Source organism: Bombus flavifrons, chromosome 16, assembly GCF_040668555.2.
Source record: "Bombus flavifrons isolate JBK064 chromosome 16, iyBomFlav1_principal, whole genome shotgun sequence".
NCBI classification, from domain to species: Eukaryota; Metazoa; Arthropoda; class Insecta; order Hymenoptera; family Apidae; genus Bombus; species Bombus flavifrons.
This window is the reverse complement of record NC_138457.1, coordinates 9,202,659-9,226,668: the sequence shown is the minus strand read 5'-3', so window position 1 is coordinate 9,226,668 and position 24,010 is coordinate 9,202,659. Positions and strand designations below refer to the sequence as shown.

The window sequence follows — 24,010 nt, the reverse complement described above, 5'->3', positions numbered from 1 at the left end:
CCGTGACTTCGCGTTTTATCGTGTCATCGTGGTTGATGACAAATAACGCTCGCCGACTCGACTAATTTCTGCAAATACCTTACGCTTGGCAGACCCGTTGATCGAATAATTTTGGAGGTCTATAAATATTCGGACCACTGCATTTCATTAGCGATCCAATAATATCGGTCTCGAGTTTCACAAAAATTTTCGGTCACACTTTGACAAATCGCGTTCGTTCCACCTTCCAACAAATTTATTCGCCCACGTTGAAAAATAATTATTTATTGCAAGATAGGATTCATACTTTGCTAGCAGAGTAGCATCTTCTCCAAATTATACAGATATTAATTATTGTATTAATTATTGTATAATTCAAGATTCCATCCAGAATCTTATAGTATTATAGGGTCATATTTTTTTTGTTAATATAGTACATTCTCTTTTCTAAAATTACACGATACTCTGAATAAACATATGAGAATATCGATCGTTCAAAATTTTGAAACGTTGTAGGTGAAATAGATAAAAATGTTGAGCTTCGGGAAACAAAAATTTAACGAAAATTCCAACTTGAAATTTCAAGTTTAAATTGTAAATTTTTATTTAGTAAATTCGTAGATAAGATTATTTTGATCTTTAAAAGAGCAGAGAATCGAGTACAGGGTTCGGAGAAACGCAACAATAGTTAGAAGGAAGACGTGCACGGAGAGCAATTATTTGGGGAAAATAAAGGAAAAAGAAACGATTTTACACTCGAACGAGAGCAAAAATTCGGAAAAGGCAGCGTCTGTGCGGGATTGTCTGTGGAAAGAGCGCACACACGAGTCAGTGGAGAAGAAGGTGCAAGGAAATTGCATCGCGAACAACCACAGAGATTCGTCCTTTGCTCGACGAGGACCTCGCTCTGTGAATCTCTCCACAAAAGGATTTTAATGATTCACCTGATAGACCGTGTTTCGAATTTCCAGCGACTGGACAGCTGCGCTGTGATTCTGCTGTCTCGTTAAAGAGTTCGAAACGATTGCGAGAAGATCCTCTTCCTTTCTGGATTTTAACACGGGATAATGAGCAGCTCTTGTCCTTCTGACATGCTCGGAACAAAATTCCATAATACTTGTCGCGATACAATCTCCTCAATTTTCAGGTACTTGAATATTAAGTCGAGAGATTTGCTATCTTATAATTTTGTTGTATGACGTTGGCAATATGATTTTAGAAAATCTTCGATATAATTCTTTAATAAAAGAAAACAAACTAATATCGTATTGTAAAATCGAAATTAATTACTGTACAAGCAAACCAATCACCTTGTCTCTTTACGTCAGGAAATTATATTGAAACAATTATTATTATTATTATTATTATTATTATTATTATTATTATGCATAAATGTATAATATATGTAACAAAATTAATCTTACAAACAAATCCATATCGGTCCCCTTGTACTAGAAAGTCACTATTTCCTACTTTTGAATTTTAAGAAATTATGCACAAAAATTAAGCACGCGACAATAGTATCGAACGCGTTATAATTTGAGAAATGTATTTGTAAAATACATGCCATGAAATCGCAACTGTAGAAGATAAGAAGAAGGTGGATGATAAAGCCTCGTTCTACAATAGTGCCTGAAACGATTTCTCGCATGTAGCATCAGGATCAAAAAGCAGAGAGAAGTTTCATTTTGAAACGAATCAATCTCCTCCGCGGAATGATCGACGAGGTCGAACGCTTACTAATTCAGCGTTGAAGTAATTGTGTTTCAACGTTTTGCCCTGTTCGCCTGAAATTAATGGAGTAATTTTGTACGTAATGGAATTTCGTGTGTTGTTTCGAATTTCAATATCCATCGTTTAAATCGTTTTCGATAGTACACAGCGATGCACCTACGTTATGTTAACAGAGCTAACCAAATTTTTTCTATCTTTCTCATTATTATTTCGTTCTTTTAATTATTCAGTTGTTAGCGAATTAATTGAAATAAAATAATACACAATATTCTGTGGTATAGAATTAATTAAACATTTAATTTTTCGTAGAATCTATATTTTATAAAAAGCAAGAGAAAATATTTTGAAAATAAAGGAGAAAGGAAGAATAAATTATTCGGGGAATTATAGGATTTTATTAGGTTTTCCTGTTAATCTGCATGTCACGAGCTTGCAATAATGGAGCATCGATTTTTAATGATTCCTCGTTTCGATGGAAAGCTGGAAAATTCGGGGAAATTAATTAGTCTACCGTTCCACGCCCACGAACATTAACTATGACTTTTTGAGACCAGGAAATTGGATTTGATTGAAAGCGGATTAGATTGATTCTTTGAAGTTTCGTCGAGTTTCGCGTTAAATCGAAACCACGCTGGTTGAAAATGACTGTTTGTTCGTTTCATGTTTAGTTTACTCGAGGTGGTTTAATCACACCTATATATATATATCCCATTTCTGGCATTTCGTAATTTCTGTGGATTTAACTTCCGAGTATTTATTTTACAATTTTTATACGATAATTCTTATCCGTGCAATGTACTCCGATATCTCGTGCAAACTGGGACAAGTTTTCAAGCCACGAATTTTATCCGAAATAAAAGAAATTCCTCATGGAAGAAAGTACTCCGATTCTTCTGCAGATTTAAATAGACATCTTTGGACCACGATTTTCCGCTAAAATTGAAAAATTCTCATTCGAAGTAACGTCACTCCAACTGCTTTAGAAATCACCATCTTCGTCCAGGATTGAAATATTCTCATCGGAAGTGATACCACGACTCATTTGCGAACTCGTGTAAAAATATAGAAACTCGTATAGAGACTCGTAAGAAAGAACGTGTCACAGGGCAGAATAAAAGATTTCATTCAACGTTACGGGAATTCTCAATGAAACGCACGACGCGAACTCGTCCTAACTCATCCTCTAAACCAAATATTCCTTGGCAACGTTTCACGTACAATTAAAGAACGTTGATCGAAGCGAAGAATGGACGGAAATTCCATAGACCACAGACCACGAAAGACACGATGCTACGCTATCGTTTCATCGTGGAACGATCCGGTAATTTATCCGCCTCTCTATTCGCGAATCGTTGGCATTCCAGTTCTCCATCAAGAATCCGAACCAGTGATTCTCTTTCGTTTCGAGGCAAAGTATTTGCGGTTTTCGCTGTGTATTCGTGTGTGTGGACATGTCGATAACGCGTTTCGATAGCGAAACACGAAGCGATGGTGATACGATGGTAAATAACGTTTTACCGCGATGAAAACCGCAATCGATGCTCCGCCCTCGATGAAATTTCTCACAGCAACTTTCCTTCTTTTTTTCCACTCCTCTCCCGCGTCGTTACGTAAATCGGTCTAGTTATTAGGAGATTACCGAAGAATCGGGCAGATTGTATAGATTAGAAGCACGAGTTATGTAATGGTGTATTGTTAGTAGATAAGGCGAGTGTGGGCGTGTATTATGGAGCATGTTTGCCGGAGGTGAAATTAGGGAAGAAAATGTCAGAAAAATGAGAACATTATGATAATTTTCTTGGATTGTTTTTCGGCTAGGTTGTACGAGGTCGTTTCACATTTCGTGGTTAATTATACTGGTTCCTTTATCCTGTGTGTAATTGGTGAATTAACCTTAGGTCTTATCAATTGATACGATAGTTGCACATTTTCATAATTCTACCATCTAATTTTTGATAGCAACTTTCGATCTTCCTTTTAAAATTCCAATATATAATATCGAGTATTTTTTACTAATATTTTTCCTGTATTTTATCCACCACTAAACTAATGGTAAATAAGGATCGAGTAATGGTGACAAATAATGTGAAATTGAAATTGTTTCAGTACGACGAACAATTGTTACATATTTTGCTTCACACAACGTAGAAAGAATAAAGGATTTGTTTTTAATAGCGTAAATACGCGAAACGTGTACTTTATTTACTCGTTCTTTCATTAGTTGACAAAATTCCAAACCATCGCGCGAATGAATTCGACAAATTGGAGAACTTGTGTACACACACGCGCACACAGTTTCATTTTTCAGTATAACAATTTATTTCCTGAACGAAATCCTTTATTTCGTTTATTTTCCTCATCAGTTTGAGAAAAATTGGATACGGTTGTTGCTTGGAACAGCCGGAGAATTACTTACGGCGTGGAGTTTCGTATTTTAAAATAAGAATTTGTTGTTTCCTTATTAGCAAGAGGAATGTTATCGGTAAAAGATGTTCTCTTATCGATACGAAGAAACACGGAAGTTTCTACATATGAAGAATACAATTTTTGATTTTTAACGCGTTTCAAATTAGACGTGTGACAAGGTGTAAAAATAGTATTTTAATTGTTCCAATTTCTACCTCGATGATCCATCAATTTCCACCTGTCAGTTTCGATTTTCCGAATAAGTCTCTACAAAAGTATCAACAATCCAGTCATTTTCTGTGACAGCATGAACAGTCCATTGACGTAGAAAATAATCTCATGCTACGACATATCCGATAGTCCAATAATCCACCATAATGTCGTTAATAATAAAACAATTCCCTATAATAATTTTCTAATTTTCTTAATTCTCTGAATTTGCTTTCGCGCGATTTAAAACACCAAATACCGATTAATCGTTGAGAAATCATCAGAGCACGAATTCAGCACACAAAGCGTTATTCCCAACGACTGACGTCGATAAATGCCCAATTACTGGATGGAATGCGCGATCAATGGCTACTCTGGCTTTGATAAAAATAATGGCGGTGAGAGATGGCTGGCGTGGAATGAAAACAAGCCAGCACGAGGTTGCATTGTGACGCAGCTCGAAAAGCAGACACGCGTGCCATTGTCGGCGCTTGTCCGCAGCACAATGCCGAAAGTTAGGTCCGTTGGCAATCGAAGGCCATTTGCGTGTGCCGCGAGTGAACAACCGGACAACGGCGCTTTGACACTGTAAATACAAACTAAAGTGCTAGTGACAAGACAAATTATTTGGGACGCGGCCAGCAACGCGTTTATCGCGCGTTCTTGCGGGCATATCGACTGTCCATAAACGACGTCGCATTAACCACGGCAACGTCGACAATTGGGTCAAGATGGTTAACAAATTTTCAGGAAATTGTTATTGTTTTCGCTAATAGTTGGAATTATTCGTGACCTGTCGCTGGAGGAGCAAATGAAATTAATTGCGACTGAAATGTCGTGTCGTTGTGAGCTTGCGATAAGATCGTCAGATTGAAACGCGTATGTATTTTCAATTTTGCAAGCAATTTGGGAAGAAGATTTAGAGTAAGTCTGTTCTTAAATAGATGTTATTCGATAAACTGAGCATATTTACGAGAATTGAAATTTTGTTGGATAATAGTAGATTAGTTTCTTTCGTGGAACAAAAAAGAAATACATAGCTGGGAAGACCAAGCGGAAATCCCAGTATTTTTAATGCTAAATACCGTCACCTGTCGTGTCAGTGTTCATTAGATGGAATCTGTCGCGTGTCGATCTACATTTACATTTGAATAGTCGATGCCCAGAAATTTTTGCGTTTCTCTGTAATTGATCTGATCGTAGCCTGATCGGTAATCCTTGAGAACGACTATATTAATTACGGAGTCGTTACACAGTGGCTGAGTAATTTCTGCAAAAAGAGCCACGTGTTTCCAGGTGATATCTTCATTGACATATAAAAAATTCGCTATAAAGTTTCACAATTTTCTGGAATGAAAAGAAAAAACAGCGTAAGCGTCTGTGAAAACTTTAACAAGCTGATAAAGAAATTAGTATTGAAGAAATTATTCAAAGAACTTCTGTACCTACACTTGGGGACCAACTATCGCGTTTATACAGGTGTCGAACAAACTGTCCTTACTCCATTTCGCCTCGGGTGCAACGGAACGCATTGATCGCGTGGCAAGGTCGGCCGATCGTTCCCAAAATTTATCTGGGATGTCTCAACGCCGATGATTTATCGGCCAATTCTCGAAAGACCTTCGCTTGATCGCATTTTCGTTAATTATGATCTCGTTTGCCATCTGGTTGTTGCTTCGCTCGTTCCGTCTCTCTTTCAATTTAATTCATGCGTCTTAATAAGAATCAGCAGCCATTAAGTTGTTAAGTTGTTCGGTTTGCTGAAATAGTTACAGTTTCTCGAGCCTTCGCCTAAATCTTTGCATAATGTTCGAACGTTTAGTCCACTTGACTAGACCTTTGGATCTATTTAATTTTTTACGCCAGTAAATACCATTGAAAAATTCCAAATATACTCGTATGCGTCACGATAGAAAAAAGTACAAAATTGAATTAAAAAAGAAATGTAAATTTGATGATTCAACCGATCCTGAGTTTGGTGCAGAGAATTAAGAATAAGCGAGGGTTTGCTAGAAAACTATGCAACAGTTGGCCAATTGGTGATCAGCCTCGATTCACAATCGGTCAGGGTTTCACATGCATGAGTTAGCAACGATCCGCGAAACGCCATGTCAAACAGATTTCCTTCGACGGGAAACCGGTTTACCAACATGGATTCGGTGTACTTGTGATCTGGCTTCTGATTGTCCACTTATCACTCCAGGATTCCTACGTCAGTGACACCGTTCGTATAACTAGATACTAGTTTTAGCGAGGACTGTGTGAACACTTCTTACGCCATTTTGCAACGATTATTTGACATTAGAAACGCCAGCTTTTCCTTTTTTTCATATTCTTATTGAATAATATAAATCGTTTTATTTTATACGTCAAAAGGAGCCTGAGAATTTGTTACTAATAAAGTGCGAATATTTATATAAATTCATATTTTTCGGAACTCAATTAAACAAACGAAACAGATCCACAATGATTAGCTTCTTTTAGATATCTTGAATCAATCAATCAATTTTAGAGATTTTTATGAAATCCTATAGATTTCTCATAGAATGTATATAAACAAGAGCTGGTTTTCACAAGGTTTGCATCATCATAGTCATCGATAGTTTTACTATTAAAATAAAGATTCATATTCGTGTATAATATTTATATTTACTTGAATAAAAACTGTATACAAGAGACGCCGCGAGCTTATCTACAATAAATGACAAAAAGACAATAGTCGAAGCTACGTCACTGTACAAAACACCGTCGCAAAAATGCGTCTTCCGGTCCATTAGCCCGAATATCAAAGAGAGTTAAAAAGAATCTGCAGAAACAACCCTTTCCCCCAAGAAAAGGTCAAACGTGAATTCCAAAATTCCAGAAACGACACTTTCATCCAAATTCGTGACTCTAGAGATATTATGATTCCATTATGAAACTTGAACCTCTTGCTTCAACCATAATCCTTAGAGCACAACCATAAAGGCGACATGACCACCATGTTCCAATCAATCGAACCACATCAAATATTCAAGTATCGCAAAGAAATTCCTCTGGCGAGCTCATCATTCCCTGAATAGCCTTCTTCTTTACTCTCCTCGTTGGGTCAGACTGTGCCTTGCTCGAATGGCTATGTCTACCCCTGCTGTGATGACGGTCGGACAAACTTTTCGTATTTTTCGACAAATGTGAAGGATTTCTGCAACGCGAATATGAACCAGACCGACTGACACAGGACATTGACATCCCACTATTCTTATTTGCCAGTTTTTGATCCAAATTTAAGTACTCCATTGTTGAAGATTCGAGACTGTTGCCCGAGTACACGCTGTTCTGGGTTATGGAGGATGGTCTCCTTTCTAGCTTCGTCAAATGGTGATTCGTTTTTGACAAATGGCATGTGGACTTGTTGAAATGGAACAGAGGAGTCCTCGGAGGCTCTGGGATGCCATTTGTGAACAGGATTGGCACGATCACCACTTTTTCATCTGTCTTGGCTATCTTTATGCCGGATAGATTTCTCAGTGCATCAGTTGTGCTATTATTTATCGATTCTGAAGATTTTACCAGAGTTTCTATCGATTTTTGGTCGATAACATTCGAAGCTCGAAGCTGTTTCTTTGTCTGCTTCCCTGAAAATTCATTTTGTCTACGATCTAGAATAGTCGTCATCGAATCTTTGTCCTTTTTCGAGATTACTAACGAGACCTGACTGTTCACACGACTACGATTTACGTAGCGAGGTCTACCGCTTCCTTCAGGCCCGATAACCATCACAGAAGCTAAGATACTCTGATCCTGGGGCCTAATGAGGCTGCTGTTAGACTCGTTGTTGGAGCGCTGGCATGTTCCACTTGTTCCATCATTATACGAACTTTCACCTACAACTTTTCCATATGTATAGCGTTCTTCTGCAGAGGTATTGACACTTATGACACGTATATCGGGCCCAGAAGTAACAGTCGAGGCATCCAAAGTCCTAATTAGTTTCCCAGATCCACATCCAACCCCTGACGTCCCTGCTTGCGCCATTTTGTCCAATCTCTTAGTCACATTTTGGCATCTATGATCGATCGTTCTACTAGAACCAAGCTTTGTCTCATTCTTTTTCGCGAACTCTTTGTTGGATTTATTAAACTCTGACTCGTCATAGTACTTGGAAGAGTGTGGTTTGTGATAATCGAAGTCTTCGTTTCTGTAAGGTCTGTAGCAAGAACTGCTGACAGATGGTATCAGCGATCCAGATGGATCCTTGTCTACTGGGCCCCCAAAGTTAGCGTAAGAATTTCTCACAGAGGCGTAGTTATTATTGTCTTCGATTCGCCAATCGCTGGCTATGGTTGACACATTCCTTTCAACGTGTTTAGACGAACGGACTCGAGGAGCCATCAACGAGTACGAGTCTTCATTTGTGAAGCTGATGTTCCTGCTGATAGGTTCTCTCATAGAGAAGGAATCCTGAGTCAGAAGAGTCTCTTTGGTCTTTGTGCCAGGTCCTAGCGCAGTGTAGTTTTTATTGCTTTGATGTTGACCCATCAGACGAATGACCTCATTTCCTTTGGAGTCCTGGCCAAAAGTCTCTGTTCTGCGCAGATAGTACCCAGACATGTCAGTTGATGGCGTGTACTGACAATAATGACTCTGCCTTGGCAGAGACGGGACATTGAGATTCAGGGCTCGGAACTTCCCACTAATTTCATTGAGTTGGTGCTGGAGAGGACCTAGTTCGCCATCTATCTTAAGAATTGCGTCCGTGTCCTTGGTAATTCGAGGCTGCTGCCTCGGATGATGTAAACAAGAATGCCCCTTTTCTGCAATTGGCGGAAAGTAAAAAGATTTGATAGAAGGATGAGGATTCTCGGCGATGCCTATCAGATCGTCGTTTTCTTGCGTGTTTCCAGAGTTCTTTGGTTCTTTCGTAGTGGACCCTATTCCGCCCGAGCATCTGCTGCTTTTTCTTTCTTGTTCGAATTCTTTAGAAGATACGTCCTCTGGTAATTCGAAGAATGTCACTCCCTTGGTGCAACTTGGTGAATCGTTGCTGGTGTTCTGAGCAGGATACGATTATTTGGGATTGACGTAGGAAGGAAAAACATGTACATTCTAATTTTGTAATATTAAGTCTCTAGAAGACCGAGTAATTGGAATGGAAGCCAAATGGATTGGCCAGTTAAGATTATTTCTTGTTTGCCACTTTTTCCTATCATGGAATCCCTACCTAGTCAGATCTCTACAGGGTGAGATGAAATTTGTGGTACAGACGAAGTCAGGAAGATCCTATGATCTAACATAACATGAAAATGAAAAATAATTTGAAAACGAAGCTTGCAAAATAATTTCATCATTCTTGATTTTCGTTTTATCTTAAATCATAATATCTTCGCGATCTTATAGATATCACGAATTTTGTTTCACCCTGTATATATATCGACTAGACTGTTCATCAGAGACGTACGGCCGTATCTATACGTCCTTTAACGTAATCACCCTCTTTCTTTTTTTGCCATTATACTTTCACTATCTTGTGACTTACAAGGGTATCCTCCCTCATTCGCCTTTTTCTTTTTTTTCTCTTTTCTTTTCTTACCAACATTCGTCTTTGTCCTTTAACAAGTATGGAATAGGAAAATAGCGGAGGATTAGATCAAAGGGAGATATAATTAGAAGAGAAATAAAGTTTGTTACGTCTTTCACGGAGTTAATATTTATAACAATATGGGCGACGCGATATGGGATGCTGATGAAGTTTTATGAAAAATAGAAAATAGCCAGGAAAGTCTATAGAAAGGTTTAAACCCCAAGTATGAAAGATTATTTCATTGGTCGTGTTTTGATGAATAATCACCTGGAGCATAGGTAGCACGATTTTCGACTCTAGTTTCTTGGACTCGTAATTTTCATCAATCATCTCCATCACAAAAGTATCGGTTGAGCTGGTCTGGTTGGAGGTCGACGACAATTCTGGATTAATTCGAGTTACGATCATCTTCATTTTCCTTTGACGTGCTAAGGAAGACTCTGACATCATGGTCGAGCTTTCTTCTTCGTTCTCCTCTTTGGACGAGCTGGTGCTTTTTAGCACTGGCATTGACTCTGACTTGGACAAAATTCTGGATGCTAAGGCTGCTTCTTGATTGCAAGACGACTTCTCCGATGACTTTTCTTCCTTAGGTCTCGGATTCTCTGCTTCGTAGTCACAGTCTGAACCGATTTTCCTTAGATTCCTTGGCAGGACCTCTTTAATTTGCTTCCCTTGCATGTCACGGACTGCTCCTTCACTGGACGTCTCGTAATCTCCGTCTGATATGCGGGAAAGAAGATTACAGTGGCTTGTAGATTATTTTGAATGAAATTTTCGCTTTTTAATCGCTTTTCGATTGTTAATTCGTTGGTAAAATTGATATATAAAATTTGTAAAACATGAAGTTAATTTTGTATGTGATAAATTAATAATAAAGAATAAATTGACTATATCGCTAATACGTAAGAAATGGTTCCCAATTCGTTTACGATTTTATTATAATTTCGGAACCGAAACAAATATATTAAATTTTGTATGATATAAAATATGATATCATTTAATTATTTGATGATATTTTATACTATGACTGGTACATTGAGGCAATGCCCATTCACGTGCTCATCGCAGTATACTAACGACTGCTCTATGAACCCGTTAGTTTCCACATAGATCATTCCTAAACGATGCCCTGACTATGATTAATGCCACCAAAACCATGCCGCTCGTCAAACTTCTTCCTGCCAGGAAACTCCACCACCGAAATCAATCATCTTTGACTTTATATCTCTATGTCGTTGAATTTTCATTTTATCAGACACAGAATTTGTCTTAAATACTCTTTTCCTAGATCATCATCAAGGGATTTCTCAAAAAAAGACAAAATTATTTTCAGGAACTTTCCCTCTCGAAATTAAATAAAAAAATACTCTTTGAAACTCCATTGATCATAGTATCGATCAATTTTAATATACACTGTATATTAAATATTTCTGTCGCATTAAATACCAATCCCATCTTCTTTTTCAAATTTTCTTTTCTGCTCCAGGATTGCTTTTGTCCTATTAAACCCAGAAGTTGCCAGTACACTATGCTTCTACCATACAAACGACGAATTATATTTTCCTCGACCTCTTTCATTCCACAACACCTTCCTTGATTTATTAAAGGAAAAATTAAATTTCTACGAAACCTCTTTATTCCGAGATTGCTTTTGGTCTACTAATTCAAGAATTTTTTAATATGTTTCTACCACATCATACGCGAATTACATTCGTATCGAATCTTCATTTTCATTTGAAGATTATTGTCAATTCGCCAAATGAAGGAAAACCGCCAACACTCTAGGGAATTAAAGATCGTGACGAACCATCGGTCTCCGAAGCGCAAGTGGTCATGTAGCTGGCTCTGGCCTCGACTGACATCACGATCGAGAAGGTTAGGCTACCGATATCGCCGCATCTCTGTGCTCTCTTGCCTCTTTACCACAGATCTAATGGCGTCGATCAGAAGGACACGTGTCCTCGCGGCTCCCTGCTACCATAATTCAAAGAGATCGCGGTGGAAATCGCGAAATTCTTCCACGTACACACGTGATCCTGCGCGATTCTGACGAAGACAGCGACATTCGTGTGTCGCCGGACCAGTAATCGAATCGAACGATTGTTTTATCGAGACAGGTTTGTTTTCGTTCGTCTTCCTTCACGTATCGTATCATAGCTGAACAAATTTCGTAGGTTTTTTTTTGAAAGAATGAAGAGTATATTTTTTGGAAAAATGTATAACTTTGACACAGCGAAGGTTTCGTTTCGTTGGCTAGCTTTGACTTTTTGTATAAAAAGTTGCACGTTCTTTTGCACACATACAGGCTAATGTGTGTTAGATAGCTGAATTTAACGGATTTGAGAAATAATTACAATTTTTTAAAATTTAATATTCAGTGTGAGTGAAGTCATTAATATCGAAACTTAATAAATTTTCCATGTTCCCTCTGTTTTAATACCAACTTTTTCATAACTATCCACGTTCAAACAAATGTTTCGAATTCAAAGCGTTTGCCAATATGAGATTTCAATCCGATTGAATCTTTTATGATTTCTCTGTCCACCTAACATTTTGGTGAACCCAGTCTTTTACGTTATAAACGAAGAATGCAAACATTTCTGCTCTCATTTCGATATAATATTCTGTCGATTATTATTCACTTCGAAAGTTCATCTCTATACTTCACCCTTGAATTACATTTGTTATTATTATTAGTACTACTAAAATATTAATATTTCCAATATTTAACGTTTAAATTGACTAAAACCATTACACATTTAAATACGTTTAATACACTTGATCGTGTAACATACGTATACAAATGATACAATTTCAAATGTAATTTCACAGAAGCGAAAATTATCTCACCGAGTGTCAAACATTTCAAACGTGTTACATCGTTGTCATAATCTGCGGTGAAAATTTTCGCTGCAGTTCGAAACGAATTTCCCGCCGAAGAAATCGATCATAAGGATCGTTAAAAACTTGACATCGTCGGCTCGTTGATATTTCGCGAGCATAAATACGAGACGACGATTCCAACAGACATAATTACGCATCAGCTATCTTGGTAGAGCAAGTTGGCAGATGTCCACGAGGAATATCGTTCGAAATGCACTAGGCCATCGTAAATATGAATGATGATCGCGATACCGTAAATTATTCTGTCACCTATGACGTTCTGGACATTCTAAAATAATCGCGGGGAAAACCTGTCCGTGCGACTGTTCGCGCGTTTCTCGAAATATATCATCTAACAATGTTAACAACGAAACGTTTCGCTTTTCACGTTCATACCAAATATAGAACAATGATCTTTCTTGCATGCAAGGAAGCCGTCGAATTTTTAGGACAAGGCTATTCACCAAAAAATTTCATTCTATACTTTTTATTTCAATTGTAATTTAAAACAAACGATTTAACGTTATTTATACTATCAATTAAATCTACAATATTTTTAAATAAATAAAAATAACGCGTAGAAACACTGATTTCAATGATACGATATTTAAATTAAAAAAAAAAAACATTTCTTAATGAACAATCGTAAATGTTCTCGTTATGTAAAATAAAATACGATAACACGGTGATACATAAAACGAACCAATTATAAACTTTATCGCGAAATACAATTCGATGCTTCTTAATGAATCAACGAATGTTTAATAATTTAAGAAAAGCAAGGAAAAGTTTTTTGAAAATATAACAAAGACCAAAAAGAAGAAATAAATGAAATTGTAATGTTACGTGTTGTTTAAGAAAAAAGAGGGAACTTATTTTCTTTCGTATGTAGATTGGCTTCAATAAGGATGTCGATAGAAATCGTCAAGTTTTATTTCCAACTACCATTGCCTTTTTGTCGATACCTTTTTGATACGTATCGAGTACGCTTCTACATGTTACGTGACTCTCTATGCTTCGATTTTCTAGCTTTTGTTTGAACATTCCCTCTGAGCATTCACCTTGCTTTCCTCTATGCAAAGAATTTCGTGAAACGAGGAACGCTGCTTGTATTTTTGTAAATAAAAATGTCAAAGCGAATGTAGAAATTTGGCTTTAAGTATTCCAGCCAGATCGATGGTTTAAACATGTCGTTAAATTATTTTCTCTACATTCGACGGTTCAATTTAATGGCTAAATAACCAAGTATTCTATATTTATTTGATATGCTGAGAAATTTTTAGTTTGCTATTAAAAAACGTCGAAGTGTGTCGTGTGATAATGTTTGTAACCAACTCGTTTTGTGAATCGTTGGTTGGGCAACATTTATGAAAAAAGAGGCATCGAAATTCCAAGCTTTGTGGAACGAATATTATTTCCATTGACTACGAGCATTTTTATTTTCTATAATCTCGAGATTGTTGAACTTTTTCCAATTAAATCTAAAAACGCTTTTTCAGACGTCTCTCGCTAACGAATAAAAATAAAAAACGTCGCAGGACGAAACAAAAAATGTCCAAGTCCAATTAAAACTTCTCTTCCTTAAAACTTCATTTTTACAATAAAAAAAAAAAAAAAAAAAAAAATACACGAGATAAAATAAGACGTGTACAGAATTGAAAGTATCGAATGGTCAAATGTATCGTTCGTATAGAAAGTATAAAAAAAATTCCATTCTCTCGCCAAATTAATTATTAATTACAATTGATAGAAAAATGGTCAGAAGAATGTGAGAGAAAAATGATGGAACCATAATTAGACCGAGATTGGAATTGACTAGGATTAGAAATAAAATGAAATTTATATTTTGATTCCAATAAATAATCTCTTCGAACGTCGATCGTATATTGCTGAAAATATTACCATGAAAGTTTCATCCTCTTAAAGACCGTTTCATCGAATTGGTAAATTCATTGTGGAATGGATTCCTAGTCACTTGAGAATGGATTAACGAAAATCGATGATCTTGCAAAGTCGAGTTACCGAAGCTAGTGTGAGATAATAGGTTCAACGTCTCTATTGCCCGCGTTAAATTGATCGACGTCCTCGAAATGAGATTTTAACGGAGTGGGAAACAAAAGTAGGCCTGATAACCAATGCATCCACTGTGAAACAGTCGTCCAACAGAATTACTCCCTCTATAGCGCTTTTAATTGCCATTCATGACGAAATTTTTAATTACTCGATAGCGTCCAGTTAATCGTCCTTGATCGTTCCAGTCACACATCCCGTGTATGAAAGTAATTTCTTGAAAAAAAAAAATATTGGAATTTTTTATACGATCGATTAATTACACAATTAATTAATTAACATTACGTAAACACAATCGACAGTAATTTGTCGTTAATTGCGGAATTCATGCTCCGTTTCAAGAGAAGAAATATTTTCTTTTTAATTCATATTTCGGTGGAGATGTTTCTCGCTCTTTCTTGTTTTCTTTATAGACGAAAGAATGCTGTTTTCCATGATTTCGAGGAAAAATGATTGGCTTTGTAAATCACAGTTCGAATCGCGTATTAATAACGAGAGTAAACGATCGTTTGTTACGAACAGACAGACTATTTGTTAGCTGTTATAATGTTTCTAAAAGTACCGATGTATTTAAATCAAAATTTGCATATAACGTAACTACGCAAAAGAAAGTGTGAACAGTGCGCACACCTTTAAAAACGTCACGTGACCCAATTTATCGACGACGGTCACATCTGTTCTGCTTTTCAAATTCTCTGCGCACCAACTTCGATTCATACTTGTCCGAAAGATAAATTTATTCCCACGTAGAAGATCAATGACTCTGACTATCGTCAAATAGCTCGGCGCGCGAGAAAAAATTGCTAGAACCTCAGTTTCCACGTTCGTTCGATCCTTCCTCTCTTTTATATCGCGTCTGAGTGCCGAAATTTTCTGATCAAATTAATTACCAAGGAGAACCTTATACAGGGTGGTTGGTAACTGGTGGTACAAGCGGAAGAGGGGTGATTCTACGCGAAAAAAGAAGTCGAAAATATAGAATAAAAATGTTTTTTTTTAATTTTTTTTTAAATCTACAGTGAAATCCGTTATAACGAGACGTGATAAGTGTCGAAAACAAAGCCTCAAACGAAAAATTTTTATTCTATATTTTCGACTTTTTTTTCCGCGTAGAACCCCTTTCCGCTTGTACCACCAGTTACCAATGACCCTGTATAATGGAACTTCTGTGTCAAAATATTTATTATCGCGCTAATTATACTGCGAAAGAGAAACTCAAAAATGAGTGAAAACTAAATGACTTAGTTGCCAACCCAATATTACAAGTATCTTTATTATTGGAGAAATTGTTTTTTAAATATTAATTTCCCTAGGAATAAGAACATAGACATCTCAGTACAACGTACATCGCGCGGCGTTATTACAGCAAAAGCACGTTATGTGTATAAGTTCTCACGTAGAAGCACTCAGGAATAATTAATTTTCCTGAAAAATTGTAATTTTGCAGAAACAATTTAGACTGCAGAAATCGATCTTACGAAGTAACTTTTTCATTAGACGAGTCTGTTGAGTAGTTGATAGAATAGTTTCGAGTTTCATAGTATACAAATAGTTGCTCCCACCAACACCATGAATCGCAACGTTCACAATATTAGCAGGAAGTCATTATACACGATGCAATTACGCAAGTAGGATTGCGTATCGACCAATTGCGATTCGCTACTCGGCGATTTTTATGCATTTCTGGTAAATATGTATAGAAATACTTATGGTTATTGCCTAAGTAAATGTACATAAGTATCAAACGTACGTATTTCTCCTGCAAATAAAACCTGAAACTAATCTAATTGATCTTTGATAATCCCCGATCTGGAAAACCAAACTATTAGTTTGTCCAAAAAGTGTCTTTCTTTTACAAACCCGTCTTTTACAACGATGCATCTGAACGTAACTCGATAAAATAATATAATCGTTGTGCATCCATTATTTCCTTATAAAACGAAAGAAACTTTTCGGACGACCCGATATAAATTGGAATTCCAACTCAATTTTCTCGCGTGTATAACTTTGTATCAGATCAGAATTTTAATGCACGCTACGATTATCATTTAATCGGTGAAAGCAAAATAGCAAAAATTGAAAGAAAAATTCGACAAATTACGGAAAGGTTAGAAAATATTCCTGGCAAGTGTCGCCATTTCCCACTTTCATATGGAAATCATAAATCCGTGGGAAAACGTAGATCTCTACGTGTATTTAGATAATGGCAGAAACTGTAGGGATCTGAATAAGACGTAGTTTGACGCGAGAGTATATGCGATGAATATAAAGTGACCCTCTTCATACCGTGTCGTTGAAATTTTGCACAGTATGGTATCGGGTTCTTGGCGAGGTAGTTTCCGGGATGAGGAATAGCCTGGGTTAGATCGTCTGCAAACCTTCGCAGCCACGTCCCAAAAGAGACCCTACATATCCTTAAATAACATGAAAAACCCAGCTTCTCAATTTCTTACTCGCATACTTGATTTAGACACGAAGAATGTGAAAACCGAAAAACTTGGTGTGTTCGTAAAGTTACGAAAATCTATATTTTCTATGTTCGATACAGTTCATCAGTAAATCATCGATATTTCACGTTGAAGTGGTCACCACTTCTAAGAAAACTCTACATCTGGTCTTTTTAGTTTTCTCAAGCACTGAAGCCATCGACAGCGTATAAACAAAAGACTGCGACGAAGGCAAACCATAAACAGTAGACAGGTGACGTTGGCTTCGGGGTTTTCAGTTATTGGGTAACACAGCTAGCGTGTGGATCTGCACCAGCTGAAATTGTATTCTTACTTATAATTACACTTCTATTTAAATATATTTTCTACCTTACAATTTATCCACGAGTTTCTCTGTTTACACATCAAATAACCTCAACATTTCATATAATGAAGCTGCTGTTATTTCTGTATTTAGAGGTAGGATCATTATTTTATTCTTTGGATAAATCTATCACACCATTCTGAGCCGAAAAACCTTTATTGCACTTTCTTACGTGGTCTAGGGATAAAAACAAAAGAATATCTTAAACCTATCGATTGTATCTAGAACTATCTTCTGGTTACTATTTACTGTAACTAGCGCATCTGCACATAGATGGCGAGCGCGAACTCACGTTGTCATTTTCAACGGAAACGATACTTTTATGAAAGACAATCTTCATAAACTAATCTGTCTGAAGATTAGATTTATCTGTAATATAGAGTTGAAGTAAATGGTATCAATTAGAGTCTTGTGCAAAGGAGTTCCAACGCGGAAATATAAACGAAGAATCGTTTATTTGTTACGAGTTGCCTTTCGAATTCGAAATCATGATTCGATACTTTGTATCAGATACGCTTGATGCAGATTCGATTTTTGTCTCTCTATATCTACCTCACTCGAGGCGTTGCATTTCGATTGTCCAGTTATTTCCAGCGAAGGCTCCGCCTTTCATAAAGTCACGCTTATTATTAATCGTCATCCGCGAAGACATTTATTACACCTTTTACCAGAACCAGAATTTTTATCCCTCGTAATGAACGTGTACAAGATGTAACCATTCAGAAAATCGGTCATGTTTATCGCCCTCGTTAATTAAATATTCTTGGTTATCTTTCATCATACAGATAGAGTACATTTTTATACATGCACCTATATTGCATGTGTTGTATTTGATATGTTAATTTATCGTGGAATTTATTTTCGAAATAAAGGGATGTAGAAATGATGTTTGCGAAATATGTATTACTTTTCGTTTAGTTGTTTTCTACTATCTCTATTTTTTTCTGCAGAATATACTATTAAACCTGAGACGGGCTCGAATTATTAAAGTTAATATAAAATTGAATACATTTTCTGGAACGGTAATTTTATTATTTAAATTCTCTAAAATAAAAATTTCAATGATATTTACTGTACTCTCGCGTTTTATTATTCCGCAGAATTATATCCATTACCGTACAGTAATTTCAGAATACATCACACGCTTTATACTTTTTAAAATAGACAGACTCATAAAACTTTTACTTTCCCCCACCTGTCTCAGAATTTTCCACAAATACCAAAAGTTTTCCATGATATTTTTTCCCGAGTACCAAAATCACCAAAAAGTACAACTCTCAAATAACCTTCGCAAAGCTTTTTAAACACTCGTGCGATCTCAGCGCCAACAATTCCATTAGCCAACGGTTCTGACCTAACCTTAAAAAAAATCCGTAAATTCGCTTCCTGATTACAAAAGACGCGCGTGAGATATGATAGCGGGAGCATTACGCGTGCACGACATGCGATACGATCCAGAAACTGATCAGAAGTAGGCGAAGAATTACGGTGATGTGCGTGTAACGCGGAATCGCTCTGTTTCCAACGACTGCGGTTGTATCGCGGATCAAAGAGATCGGATGAAACGTTGACAGAAAAATTCGATGGAGAGTACTCTGATCAGGGCGTGAACGATCGCGTATTCAGTGAAAGTGATTGTATCTACCTGTATAAAACAGGGACCTGGACCGAATGATGGCACATTCGAAGCTGTACTTACGAGACAAGCAACTATGAGGACGTTCATAGTAAGTAGAAAGATATTTTTTAGTGAATTTCTCAGACTTTGATATTTTACATGGACGAAGCTTTAAAACGACTTGCGAGGCTGCGAGAAATTTTTAGTTGTTTGTGTCAGACCTTGTAATTGTGCAGAACACCTCAGTGTATTTTGCAAATACAAAGTGGCAACATTGGAATTGTGCTGTAGAATGTTACTCAGTAAAATTAATATAAAGATGGCTAGAAAATTTAATAATTTGGTATCACAAATATACAAAACTTTTATTGTGCAAAATGGAATATAAAATCTTCGAAAAAGCAATAATTTTACGTTGCAAATATACGAAATTATAATTATACGAAATTAAATATGAAATATTCGAGAGAATACTAATTTCATATTACACTCAAAATTATACTCACGCGGTAATTAAATATTTGAAAACATTAATTTTGCGTCGTTGAGTATCTAAAAATTTTACTCCATCTAATAATTCGCAGTTCATTTTCAACGTTTCTTGAGCGATATTCGCACAGCGGCCGCAATTGCATTTAACCCCTTGGCAAACTCAAGAAATCGATACCAGTCCTCATTGAAACTTCAATACTCCTGAATTTTAAACTATCAGCTTTTCAAGTTCCAAAGATCCATTTCTAAAAGGACCGACATTACTTCTTTTTCCTTCTTGGACCTAACTTACTTTCTAATCCATAGAAGAGCAGTCTTCATGAAAAATTCAAACTTTAAAAATCATTCGTGTAGTTCTGCCTTTTGGTGCCCGCCGCCATTGCTAGCGAAGTTGAACCAGGAAAGCCAGAGAAGTCGAAGAGAGGCGTTCTTCTAGGCACAGGAGGACTTGGAGGATCATCAGGAGGCGTAGACCTGGGTTCTAGTACTAGCTATGGCGGAATTTCTGGAGGATACACTGGAGGATTATCAGGAGGACTGGCTGGAAGCCTCTCGGGTGGACTTCCAGGACTACAAGGCTCGCTTAATGGTGGCCTAGCTGGGCCTCTGTCAGGAAGCCTGACTGGAGGACTATCTGCAGGGTTAAACGGGGCTGCAGCTGAAGGTGGGATTCGCACTATCACCCAACAAGTGCCAGTCGTAATTCCCCAACCCTATCCAGTGCCCAGGCCTGTCCCAGGTCCCTGGTACGTGAGACAAAATCTGCCTCTCGTCAGGGAAACTTCACTTCGCACGCCTCAACAAACCGCACTGACGCTCCATAGGTCCGCAGGCATTTCTCAGGCTGTTAGAGTGCCAGTCTCAATCCCGCAACCTATCCCTATCCCTCAACCTGTTCCTGTGTCTGTCTTGATACCTGTATCTTCAGGATCTATCGGAGGATCTGGTCTGACTTCTGGAGTCACTAGTGGCCTCGGCTCTGGTTTGAGTTCAGGTATCACTGGTGGTCTCAGTGGTAGCTTCAGCGGAGGGTTGAACACTGGTTTGGGATCCAGCTACGGATCTGGCTTGACCTCCAGTTACGGATCAGGCCTGGGATCGAGCTACGGATATGGTCTAACCTCCAGTTACGGATCTAGCTTAGGCTCCAGCCTCGGCTCCTCTGGCCTCAGTGCTGGATATGGGTCAGGATTGGGCTCTGGTCTAGGTGCTGGCCTTGGCTCTATTAGCATCTCTCCTGGAGTTGGTTTAGGATCTGGATTGAGTTCTGGGCTTGGTTCTGGACTTGGAGCCAGTCTTGGCTCTGGAGTTGCCACTCAGGGGTTGACTGCTAATCTTGGAGCTGGATACGGAGCTGGGTATGGATACGCTTCGTCTGGTGCTTTAGGAGGAGCACTAGGAGGAGCCAGTACGATCATTATAAAGAAACACTGAACTGATGGTTCGAGCAAAGGCATATTGTACAGTTGGCGGTATCCACGTAAATCCCTTTTTTAGAGCTTGCGATAATCTTTATATTTTTGTACACTTTGATAAAATTATATTTTTGTACGATACTTAAAGTGTGGCGTTGTTGATCAACCTCTTCACTAAGGCGATTATTCCAACATGCTCGCATAATTATAATTATTATGGGAGTGAAAATTATTTTATTGTACAACAATTGATTGCAAATTTCTAAGGTAGTGCATCGTTTTGTCAATCGCAAACTACAATTCTCGTGACATAATATCGCGAAATAATGAAAAGGCACGCTGAGATAGTTACCAAATTTGCACCGAATGGTAGGAGAAGGCAGGTTATATTAAAACACCGGTGTATAGACGAACAATGGTAGTTCTTCAAGCCGATTGGTCAACACGGAGCTCATGTGGGGTGGGATTACGTCAGAAACGATCCTTTCACGTTATAACGTGGAGCACCTCCCGAGCTTCCACACGAATCAGGTCATCGTTTCAAAACCAGGCTTCACCTCTCTATGAAGCTAGTGCGAAAATCGAACCCGGTTGTTACCTCACGCGAGTAACGAGAGCAGTCGATACATTTTCCAGTGCTTCCATCTTTTCAACATTGGAAATATAGATAGCAGTCGGTTATAATTTCACCTTGTGCTTTACTCAACTTTACTCAACACTTTATCGACAGCTGCTGTTGGTAATGCTGGAAACTAGAGTTATCAGCAGCTACCAGCTATATATCGAATGCAGTGTTCTAACTTATCTACGTATGATAAGTAAATGTAACGTATGGCAATTTCATATTATTATTATTACTGAATTACTTCCTGTTAAAGATTGTATAATTTAAGAAAAAAGAAACAGATATTGTTTGACTTACGTATTTTCAACCACCCAACGACAAAGAAGATTCAATTTGCACTCACCTGAAACAAAAAGAAAAGAAGGCCGGTCATTTATTACATCAATTCTACGAAACATCTAGATCTTACATAAATCAAATGGAACAGTGACAAGGGACAGTACGTCGGCATAAAGATAAATCGAATTCTCGGCGAATCAGCCATTCAAATGGGATATTTTCTGTCATTTGAAGGACGAGCTAAAAGAGATTTCTTCTTGAAACTGTATCTACTACCAAATCTTGCTTATTTCTCCATTGGTATCGAGACGAGAAAGATAGAAACCAGAACACGGATGAAATGCGGAAACGGCAGGCACAAAGCCGTGTAATTATCGTTTTTCAGACACCGTTGTCACGTTGATTACCGTAAAAAGTGTCGTTGTTCTTGCGTGGTCAGTTCTCAGTGTTCTCCTCGATTCTATCGCAGGATGTTCCAATATTCATTCACGGTCACCAAGGATGTGACTCTATATGAGAAAATAGGTGTAAAATACGGAACAGAATCTCCTCATACGAATCGTTCGCATAGCTGACAAATTTTTTAATTCGATTTTCCCGAAAACGAAACGCCGCATCGTACGGAAAAAAATATTATTATCCCCCTGTTGACTGTAACATAATTACCGGCATACCCGGACTACCGGGAAGCACACTACGTTTACGAGGCAAGCGCGGAACGTGGTAATTCTTTTTCAGCCGGAGACGGTTTCTCCCGCGGCTTAGTGCCGCTTGCTGATTAAGAAAGTTTTTGAAAATAAGCAGGAAACGCCGGAACGTATGGAAAGGAAGTTCCAGGTCCTCGTTAACGAGGTAAACGACGCTCTGATGGAACTGCTGATGAAAATTTTTACCCTCCTTTCTCTCTCTCTCTCTCTCTCTCTCTCTCTCTCACCTGCAATTTTTCCTGGCAATATGTTTTCTAATTTAAAGCCCATCTCAGAGTATAGCGGATTACGAAAGAACTATTATAAAACGAATTCGTGGAATTATCGCAACCACACTTCGCGGGAAGAAGAAGATATAAGTAGCGCAAGTACTTCGTTTGTTGGTCTAGTAATTTCTAGAAAAGATTATTCATATTTATGAATAGCAAGGAACAGTGTACAGTAGGCTACACAGAATACACGTATAATAACACATATGATAAAAATGCAAAATGTAGTAGATAGTATTGAATTGGAAACTAAGTGATTTTGTCATTATCATCTAATGACAAGATCCTCAATCACTTAGTTGCCAACTCACTATAAGGAAGAAATCTGGCGTAATATTTAAATTTGGTAGAAACATAGCAAAAGTTTGTTTTCCACTTGTGTTGTATCCACTATACAACGCTATGAATCACAATAAATCACTCTACGCTGCAGTGGTAACCGCTATAGCAGATGATTTTTTATTTTTGTGAATTTTGATGTAACTATAACACGACTTTGACACGTCGTATTAATTTCTTCTCCCTTTTTTTTATTTCGACGTAAGTATAAGGTACTATATGAACCTTAGTAGAGATGCTGTTACGTAAAAATGTCGATAAAAAATTCAACACGTCAAGTAGCATTGTCGAAATATTTATAGTCGGCAGTCTATTGATATAAAGTTTCAGTTTCTTAGGACGAGGAAATAACGTCCATTGTGGGAAGTGACGGTCGATGGTTTTGCATACTTCATGTTCGGTTGCGGTTGCGGAAACTCGGTATACAATCGGTGAATAAATTTGTAGCCACCGTAGATATCGACTTTCTCATCTTTCAGCTGACTTCCCGGAGACCGGATAAACTTGGATTATTTGTCATTTTATTTTTCCAAAATCTAAATTCGTTCGTGGCTCCATTAGAAAACTTCGTCGCGTAATGAAATCTTCGTTCCAAGAACCAGCGTACAGA

General features: G+C 37.6%; 2 protein-coding genes across 2 annotated transcripts in view; one reads left to right on the top strand and one right to left on the bottom strand.

Moving 5' to 3' along the window:
- dnc (phosphodiesterase dunce) overlaps window positions 1-24,010 on the bottom strand; it is a 352,460-nt gene that overhangs the window by 272,011 nt on the left and 56,439 nt on the right. The window lies entirely within an intron of this gene.
- LOC138188338 (uncharacterized) lies at window positions 18,891-21,200 on the top strand. Its single transcript, XM_069130018.1, has 2 exons — window positions 18,891-19,383; window positions 20,121-21,200. Exons 1-2 carry the CDS (start codon window positions 19,369-19,371, stop codon window positions 21,198-21,200), a joined length of 1,095 nt encoding a protein of 364 aa, XP_068986119.1. The 5' UTR covers window positions 18,891-19,368.